General features: G+C 43.5%; 1 protein-coding gene across 1 annotated transcript in view; it reads right to left on the bottom strand.

Annotated features, from left to right (window-relative positions):
* WDR78 (WD repeat domain 78) overlaps positions 1 to 9,937 on the bottom strand; it is an 88,094-nt gene that overhangs the window by 54,450 nt on the left and 23,707 nt on the right. The window contains exons 3-5 of the mRNA XM_015415783.1: positions 7,024 to 7,196; positions 4,198 to 4,381; positions 2,195 to 2,388 (exon numbers count right to left, since the gene is read on the bottom strand). Of these exons, the coding sequence (XP_015271269.1) occupies positions 2,195 to 2,388; positions 4,198 to 4,381; positions 7,024 to 7,196 (551 nt within the window). The remainder of the gene's footprint in view (positions 1 to 2,194; positions 2,389 to 4,197; positions 4,382 to 7,023; positions 7,197 to 9,937) is intronic.

The raw sequence follows: 9,937 nt of genomic DNA, 5'->3' as shown, positions 1-9,937 counted from the left end.
AAACAGGCCCCCAGCCAGGGGGCTTTTGAAGGGCGACCTCATTGATGGCCAAAAGCCGGAGAATTGAGGTGCCCCTCCACCCTGAAGGTCCTGCTGCTGAGTGACCGCATGGTATGAGTGCTGCTGACCGGGACAAGCACTGGAGATCGGGCAAAATAAATTATGACGAGCGAGGCCGAATGGCCAACAACGAACTGTGAGTCGGGTTGAAGCAAGCATGAAGATATAAAAAGAAGCTGCCCCCCAAGAGCGACGGGAAAGCGAGCAGGGGTTGGGAAAGTGAGCGGGGTTGGGAAAGTGAGCGGGGGTGGGAGGGATCCCTCCCAAACGCATAGACGAAACATGGAAGGAAAGAGGGTGGAGCAGGAAAATAAGCTACTAAAACTGTTTTAAGAGACTTACCAGAGCGCAGAAAAGCATTTGGGCGAATATCAGAGACTTTAGCAACCTTTTTGGAAAAGTAAACAAATCCAAAAAGATGGCGGGGAAGAAACCAGAGAAAGAAAAGCTGCTGAAATCGAAACTAGGGGCCAGTCCTCAAACAGATGAGGTCACTGAGCTCTCAAAACTCTTGGCTGACTCCATGCGCCCCCTGCTGGACGAGATCACTGGCATTAAACAACAACTGTCCGTAATTGGGCAGAGTGTGGCAGCGCAGCAGATGCAACTGACACAGTCCTTAAAAGCAACAGAGCAAATGGGAGAGAAGGTGAAGGAAATGGACGTCACTACTAAAAAAGTTAAGAAAAAGGTGCAAAAGCTGGAAATGAAGCAAGCTATAGAAGAGTCAAAGCTTTTACAGCTACAAATGGATAAAGCAAATTTGGTCCTACGGTTTCAAGGGGTCCCGGAAACTGAAGGAGAGAATCTGAAGCAACGGCTGAGTGAAGCAATAGCCCCAATGACAGATTTAACAGCGGAATACCTTTGCAGTGAGTGGTCTACAGGTCCTATTCATCGTACACCAAGAAAAATAATCTGCCTGGGGAAATAGTGGTCAGATTCTCGAAGAGACATGTGAGAGATGCTATTTTGAAAGCAAATTCGGGAACACCCTTGAAAATTGGGGGCAATAATATCAGGATTTTAAAAGATATTCCATTTGACAGAAGACAGAAGAGAAAAACACTATAAAGAATTAATTCTTTTCTTACAAACAAATGGCATCAGTTACAGGTGGTTAACCCCAGAAGGCGTCATTTTCAAGATTAACAATAAAAAAGAAAAGATTGACTCTGTTTTTAAAGCACGTGAATTTATGCGGACACAGCTTGGGGAACCAGAAGAGGGCAAAGAGGAGGAAAAAGAAAGCAAATCTGATGGCTAGTTGGGTTCGGGGTCTTCGGACAAGGACTCCCCCTCTGAAAAGGGGGCGGCTGCCCCCAAAAGCCCTTATAAACTGAGGATTAGAAAAGATAAGAATAAATAAACTCTGATTTGTGACTGAAAAAATGTTGAAATAACTTGGGGATGCTCTGGGAATTTCTTTAAACAATTAAAGGGATGGTTAAACAATAATTAATCTGGCATAACCAACTATGTTCATTGTATTATTAGTAGCTTTTTGAAAATAGCATGGTGTTAAACTGATGTATGATCTCCTACTCTTGGGTTTTTAGTTAGTTGTGGATCTTTTTTCTTTATTAGATGTAGTTCCCTTTCCTATATTTTCTGTTGTAGTTTTGTAGTCTGAAAAAAAACAATAAAAACCTCCCCCCAGGGGGATGGGAAAAAAATCTATATTAAGAACGTCACTTCCTGTATAATTGTTCTGAAGAGTTTAACATCTGTGTTTTCAAAGTCTTACAGTGCATTAAAGAATCATGAATTTACTGCAGCAGAAATTTTTTGTGAGCCCAGGCCACAATAAATGTATTGGTCTTTCAGCTGTCACAAGACCAAATTTATGACATGGTTATTAAATATACAGATCACAAAAGAGGAAACAATTACCTATATTGGGCCAGTCTAGGAAACACACAGTGCAATCCTGTGTACATCCAGTCTGAGTCCAATGAGTTCAGTGGGTTTAAATTAGAGTAACTCTGCATAGAATTGCACTAAAAATGTACCCCAAACATACAGCACTATCCACTAATCCCTGTTTCTAGCAGTTCTGGACCTTATGTGTACAGCCATTCTAAAGGTCCATATAATATTGGCCAGACAGGTTACAGGGGATGCCATGTCATACCTGGAGAATGGTCCTGCCAAGCTAATATTGGTTCCAGATGTTTGATGTATAGAAAAGGAAGATAAGAAGTCTGTTTGAGTTACCCCAGCAAAATCATGTACTGATAAGATTTTGCTTTGTCTGTGCATGGCAGAACTTGCTTCTGAATGGTAAAGGGGACGAGGTGTCACATCTCTTCCTTGGTCATCAAAAACCTACAGAAGCAATAAAAGAACAACATACTAAACAAGCCCTACCAGAAACCAAGGAATATGTAGCTAAGCTAATTCACTAAGACGAAAGCTGAACACTTACATGTAAATAAGTCCCTCTAGATTTAATGGGACATGTTTCTGAGGTTTTTTAACTATGACACACTCACTTGGGAACTCAAGTTTCTCTGAATGTCTACAGTTCTTGATGAAGCAGAGTAACACATTTTATTTCACCAGGCCTTTGAAGATGGCTAAGAGGTGGGAGCAGTTTGTATATGGTTCTGATTGATTTGTTTTTTAAAGGTTATTCTATTGATTTGTTTCATCATTTTATCATAATTTCAATTCTTGTGCTGGTTTTTTTCTAAGCAACCTTGAAGGCCATTAACTCTTCTGCTCCAAGTGAATGGTAAATTTTAGGTAATAATTTCCTTCTTCTGAAATTTTATTTATTTATTTAGTTATTGCATTTGTATCCCACCCATCCCGTAAACAGGCTCAGGGCGGGTCACAACATTTTAATAAATACAATAAAATTTAAAACACATTAAAACATATAAAATCAATAGACATACTTGTCATAGGGAGAATCTGGCCCATCGATGTAACTAGGTATGGCCGGTTATCAGTAAGTGGGAGACCACAACCTCGGGGTGGCCATATGTGGATGCCTGCTGCCTGAGCCAAAGGCCTGGCGGAGCAGCTCCATCTTGCAGGCCCTGCAGAATTGAATAAGATCCCACCCTGATCTTGATAGGGAGCATGTTCCACCAGGTGGGGGCCAGGGCAGAAAAAGCCCTGGCCGAGGCTAGGCGGACGTCCTTTGGGCCAGGGATCGCCAGGAGATGTTGACTCTCAGAGCGTAACGCTCTCCGAGGCATATATAGGAAAAAGGCGGTCACTTAGGTATGTTGGTCCCAGGCCGTATATGGCTTTGAAGGTAATTACCAACACCTTGAAGCGGAACTGGTACTCAACTGGCAGCCAATGCAGCTGACAGAGCACATGTCAAACGTGAGCCTGCACAGGCATCGATGTCAGCAGATACGCCACCGCATTTTGTACCAGCTGTATTTCCAGATCAGCTTCAAGGGTAAGCCTGCGTAGGGCGAGTTGCAGTAATCAAGCCTGGAAGTGACCATTGCATGGGTCACTGTAGCTAAGTCCTGGGAGGAGAGATAGGGCTTCAGTAGCCTGATCTGCCTAAGATGGAAAAATGCAGATTTGGCGACTGCAGCAACCTGGGCCTCCATAGATAAGGTATCCACTGTTACTCCCCGGCTCTTCACCGACTGGGCCAACACCAGAGGTGTCCCTTGCAATTTGGGAAGCCTGGTGCCCACCTCCAAACCCCCACAACCCAAGATTAACAAATGATCTAGTCAGCATGTGGACTAAAGAAAGTTTGAGATTTTATTTATTTAGTTAGTTAGTTATATCCACCTTTCCTCTTAGCTCTTGTGCTGGTTCTGCTTTTCCATGCTGGGCATCCTTGGACTTAAACATTCTGATGTTTAAAAAATACAAACTTTTTCATTACTGATAGCTACTGTATTCCTTTGAACACTGAAAGCTCCTTTTGAAGAAATTCTGGCCACTGACTTGAGAATAGGGTTCATTTGACCAATTAGAAACCATTATGAGGTAACAATTACCCTGTTATAATGCAGCAAAAACAGCTGCTGGATAGATAATGTATGGAATTATTTTAAATGCTGCAGTATAGTACAAAATGCCACGCTATTTGTTCATGCCTTGTCAGGAATGACATCAATAACCTTTGTCTCCCTTAGGATTCTGTCTTATTACCTGGATAAAATGTTTGCTGCTTGCAAATGATCCCTTGTCCACATTCTTCCCATCTGAAATTAGAATGCTCCTTCGAGCCAATGTTCCCACTCTGCTGGCTTGCATAGTATTAGTGTAACTCATTCGCCTAGCTGAAGATGTTGATGACATTAACTTCTTCGCCACATTTTGGTCCTTCATGCTCCTGGTTTGATAAAACAACATCTCTCTGAGGTTATGCCATATGTTAGTAGCTTCAAAGTGGAACAATGTTATTTTGCACTAAAGGTAAAGGTTTCCCTTGCTCAAAAGGTAGTTAAATCTGACTCTAGGGGGCAGTCTCATCTCCTTTTCCAAGCCGAAAAGCCAACGCTATCCAAAGGTGTTTCCATGGTCATGTGGCCAGCATGACTAAACGCCAAGGCGCACAGAACGCTGTTACCTTCCCACCAAAGTGGTACCTATTTATCTACTTGCCATTTCTAGCTTTCGAACTGCTAAGTTGGCAGGAGTTGGAGCCAGAGACGAGGTCTCACTCCATCACGCGGCACTAGGGTCTCTCAAACTGCCGAACTACAGACCTTCTGGTCTGCAGCTGAGCGTCTTAACCTAGCAGATGCCTATTACAAGTTTCTGTAGTTCCTATAATTCTTGGGAGGATTTAGAGAGGAGAAATACTTTCAGTGAAATATAATGACAGAAAGGAAAGAATTCTTTTCAGCAAATGCCACAGAGGATGGAGATTGTATAGCTTCACACATTCTCCTTTAAGTGTTATCACTCTCCCTGAATGTCCTTGTAGGAGTGGAATCTACATAACCTGACTAATGGCAATGATTTGTAATAGCTAATGGCTGCTTTGCATTGTGTGTCAAGTTGTCAGGCATTCACTGCTGTTTTGCATTGTGTGTCAAGTTGTCAAGCATTCACTATTGATGGAATTCACCTTCAAAGTGATATCAGTTTTAAAAGAGTACCAAAATTGAGAAGCTTATGGGTGACTGCATGAGTAACTCCACTGAATTCATATAAAGTACAAATACAGACAGGAAGGGAAAGCCTGGGGTGGTACTGAGCATTCCAGATTGCCCAGTAACTTAGCTGTTGTGGCTCTGGGAGAACCTTGGTGGGCCAGATATAGTTTATAGGCCGTATAATGTATATGTGTGCTTTAAGGAGACATACGTATTATGACTTAGTGGATAAATCACTATCACTTATTCATGAAATATGGATAATAGTGACCTACTTCATAGAGTGATTATATGAAAACAGTAAATTAAGATCCATGTTAAAATGACTAACCTGGACTGCTGTACCAGCCATTTTAGTGTCTCTTTGGGGATATATTGGGGAAGTTCTCATTGATACTGTGTTTTATTGTATGCCACCTTTTTTAAAAAATAGGCTAATTTTTAGGAAGCAGTACCCGGAAACTGTTTTAAATGGAAAGGATGTTAGGGATCAGCTACAAATCCCCAGTGCGAGGGTGTTGTTTTGAACTACGGAGTTGGGAGTACAGCATATGTCCCTTCCTATAGGAGACAAACAGCAGGGGATGAGTAGGATGGGGTGTTTGGATTGGGGTAGGGGGTTCAGTGCAATCAAAAGGCATCTTGGATGTTTCTTCTGTATGTAATTTAAAGAGTATCATAGTGCCATATTTATTGTTAATAAAGTATTTGTTTGATAACTTGAGCTTTGTTGTGGCCTACAGTGAGCTTTCAGAATAGTGTACTAAATATAAATAAAGCCATAATGTATTGGTGTGAAGCAAGGTATAAAACTATGTAAATAAAATAAATGTGCTGTTTCTTTAGAGACTTAATTGGATAACTGTTTAGGTTTCTGCATGATAAACTGTTGTGAACCTTGTCCAGTGCACTTCTGAGCATGCTGCCTGAGGCTTGCTATAGCACCCACATTTTAAAATGAGATTTCAGGACAAGATGGCAACAGGAATCTCAGGCTACAGATGAAACTAAAATTCAGAGCTACCCCTCTTGTCCCTGCTTCTTGCTGAGAGAATATTTACCAACACTTATAGTAATGTGTAAGAAGGGAAACTTAGAATCTCTCTCTCTCTCTCTCTCTCTCTCTAATATAAATAATAGCCATAATGTATTGGTGTGAAGCAAGGTATGAAACTATGTAAATAAAATAAATTACCCCAAACTCTTCAGATACTCAATAAAAAGGGTAGGGATGGGAAGAAAAGTAAGTTTTGGGGTTTGATGGCAGAATCCCTACTATGGAGTTTGTAGGGAATTAAAAGGGAAGACAGGATGTATTACAGACTTTATTGGGTTAAACTGGGTGAAAAAGAGGTTTCAGGATTCAACTCCAAAAATGGCTTCTCTGTCCCAGTAGACTCTGGCACACCTTGAAGCCTGCTTGTCACTTAATAAAATCCAATTAAGTCTGAAATACTTCCTGTGTTCCATTTAAAGTTTCTGCAAAGGGCAGACTAGAAGCTCCTCCAGAGAACGCCAAATATACCCCCATTTTGTTTTTTGTTCTAATCAATAGCATGATGAAGAGTTCTGGGGAATTCAAATACTTCCTTAGCTTTTGTGATATGTTCATTGATCCAAATAAAAATGTACTATATACTATAGTTCTTGGAACTTGACTGTGGACCTGCACAATCTTCCCACGCACATATACCCCCACCCCAGGAAGTCTTAAAATTTTTTATTCAGGCAGCCATAATTTTTAGCAGTATCCTCTGATTTCAAGAGCAGCAGAAAGGTGGGGTGCACTTCTTTCTCCCTTTCCTGTTACACCCAACATTGCCCCTCCCTCTTCCCAGTTTCTGCAACATTGTAGTAGCTCAATGACACTTACATATTGATGATAATGCTGTGTTTCTTGCCCTTGTTAGCCTGGATGGCATTGGGTATGATATTGCTGGACATGGTAGAACTGGCTGCAGATCCTGAGTGTCTCCTAGTAAGAGATATCAGAGAGACAACTCCACTTCTGATCCTTTGAAGCAGCAGCAGGAGTTGCTGTTGCCGCTAAAGAAGAGGATAGTATTGTCAAGGTCTGGGGTCTCTATGCCAGCCCTCTGAGAAATGGGACCAGCTCAGTGCCCTCAGGATGCTGGTGCAAAATCCAAGCCCCCGAAAGAAAGAAAAAACCCTCTCATAACAGTTCCTGCTTCACTCAGCAGTTCAAACAAGTTGTTGTTTACTTGGTAACCATGGCAGCTGCCTTTCAGCATGCAGTCATGTGATTGGCTGACGGTGAAAGTGAGAGAAAGAGAGAGAGAGAGACACAAACACAGAGAGAGAGAGACACACAAACAGAGAGAGAGCAGACTGAGAGAACAGATTGGGTCTCTTTTATTTGCTCCTAGTTCAGACCCTGGTGGAGAAAAATGATTTATATTTTCTTTACAGTGGATGCTGCAGCAGAAGCCAGAAACTGTTTTTCCCCATCTGCATCTTTTTAGTTCGGGTTACTTTATTGCCAAGGTCAATCATAGATATGAGGAAGAATATGCAATCCATCCTGTTTGTAAATTTGAACTACTTGTGTAAATTGTGCCTTGTACTCTCATAAACGGTGCCGTCTTTCATGTCCCCCCCTTTTCTCTCTTTCTAGATTGTTTACTTTTCATAGTTATATGATTGCCGAAGTCAAAACCCCACCATGACAGAACAATAAGTGAGAGAGATTTAGAGAGTGGCACCAGGTATTCTGAAGGCTATTTCCAAAGTATTCACATACTTCCTTCCCAGTGACTTTCCTTCTCATAATGACAGACATTATTGTGGCCCCTTCAAGCTAACAAATTTATGGTGGCATAAGGTTTCATGAGCCTGAGTTTACTTCTTTAGATGCATAAAGTGTTGTGTTCAGTTTGCAGAGAGATTTATACCCATGCTACAATCAACAGCATGGTATTGTGCAGGAGGGGTGAGTTATTACAAAGAGAGGACAGAAGCCCAGTTTTCCAGGATACAATGTGCTGTATTGCATTACAGAACACAGATGAAAACAAGATCCAGACAACAGAATAAATTATTTAAGCAGAGCAGGTATGGGCCATGCCCACCTGTTGTTGAATTAGTGTAGCAGGATGAATATGAATAGTGTACATAAAGGAGTAACAATTACTTATTTGTAGTGAGATACTATCCCTACTCTTTACATTTGAGACTAATAGTATTAAATCTTAGTATGCATTCCATCTCAGCAGCTTCTCACTGAGGTCTCTCCAAAATTCTTGTACTAAAGTACTGGAACCTTTATTACTGAGTGTCCAGGGAAGTCACAATGCTCCCCCACTGATTTCCATGTTTAATGTATGCTTTATGTCCATTTATTTATCTTATGTAGAGAATAAATTGTCTAGTTTGACCAATATGAATGGCAGGAAGCATTGCTAACATGTTATGTTATATATCACATTCGTCAGTCTGCAGATGAGCCTTGATACCACAGCTGATGTTGTTGCATTGGGTGATAATATCCAGGGGTCATTTCCTGCAGGAGCGCACAGGAGCGGAGCTCTGGCAGAAAGGAGCCCAGGGGGCAGGCGCATGCAACAAGCCCCGCCCCTGCTCCCAGCTGCCCTCAGTCGGGCCATGAGGAGCAAGAAGCAGCCAGATAAGTTGCAGAGCCTCCCCAGCCTGCCTTCCCTGGCCTGTGCTGAGGCGCAGGGCCCAGGGAAGGCCACTTGAGTGCCCCACCCCACCTTCCCCGGCACACACCAAGGCACAGAGCCCGAGGAAGGTCTCCGGAGCACTCCACCCCACCTTCCCTGGCCTGCCTGCCTCAGCACAGGGCCTGGGAAAGATCTCTGGAGCCCTCCCGCCTTTCCTGGCCCACCTGCCTTGGCGGACAACCTGAGAAAGGCCAACAGAGCCGCCCCCTGCAGCCTTTCCCAGCACCCGGCTGGTGTGGGGTGGTGGCGGGGGCAGGGGCTTGATCAGGGTGGGTAGGACCTGCCTTGGCGGACAACCTGAGAAAGGCCAACAGAGCCGCCCCCTGCAGCCTTTCCCAGCACCCGGCTCGTGTGGGGTGTGTCATGCCTGCCCCTGCTGATGTCATGCCTGCCTTTGCTGATGCCCCTGAACAGGCTCCTGAGGACCCTGAACAGGCTCCTGAGGACAGTACTGCAGCAGAAAGGCAAAGACTGGATCCTGTAGCTGAAAGCTATCTAAGTGGTGAGGAGGATAGAGCCTCCCAGGGAACACCTGCAAGGGATCAGTCTCTGCTGCAGCCCAGTAATTCATCATCAGACTCGCCTCCACCTGTAACCAGGCTCAGGAATGTAAGAAGACAACAGCTGAGAGAGCGAAGGCAGAATGCACGCATGCGTGCCAGAAGATCTCTTAGCCCTGATTACTGACAGGATCCTGTCCTCACTCCTGGCTAGCTAATGAGTTGATTAGCTAGCACTGTATATATGCAAGTCTGTTGCCAGCAGTCATTTGTGCTGGCAACGTCGTTTGTTCAGGACCTGAATCCTTGCATCTCTGCTCCAGACCTTGTGGAGTTCTTCTCGGCTTGATCCTTGGCTTTTGACCTTTGGCTTTGTTGACCCTACGTTCATCTCTGACTCCTCTGGTATTGTTGTGATTTATGGACTTGAAACTTGGTATGTCTGACCCTGCTTTTGGACTGTGATTTAAACCTGCTTGAACCTTGCTACCTGGTTTGCCCGGCTTGACCTCAGACTGTTCCTGGACTTTTGCTTGCTTGTGTCATGCCCCCTGGTCCTGCCGTGACAGATTGCCAGCACCCACAA

The sequence above is a fragment of the Gekko japonicus genome, unplaced genomic scaffold, assembly GCF_001447785.1.
Source record: "Gekko japonicus isolate JY-2015 unplaced genomic scaffold, Gekko_japonicus_V1.1 scaffold20, whole genome shotgun sequence".
NCBI lineage: Eukaryota > Metazoa > Chordata > Lepidosauria > Squamata > Gekkonidae > Gekko > Gekko japonicus.
The sequence above is the reverse complement of the archived record's forward strand: the minus strand, read 5'-3'. Positions and strand labels throughout refer to the sequence as shown.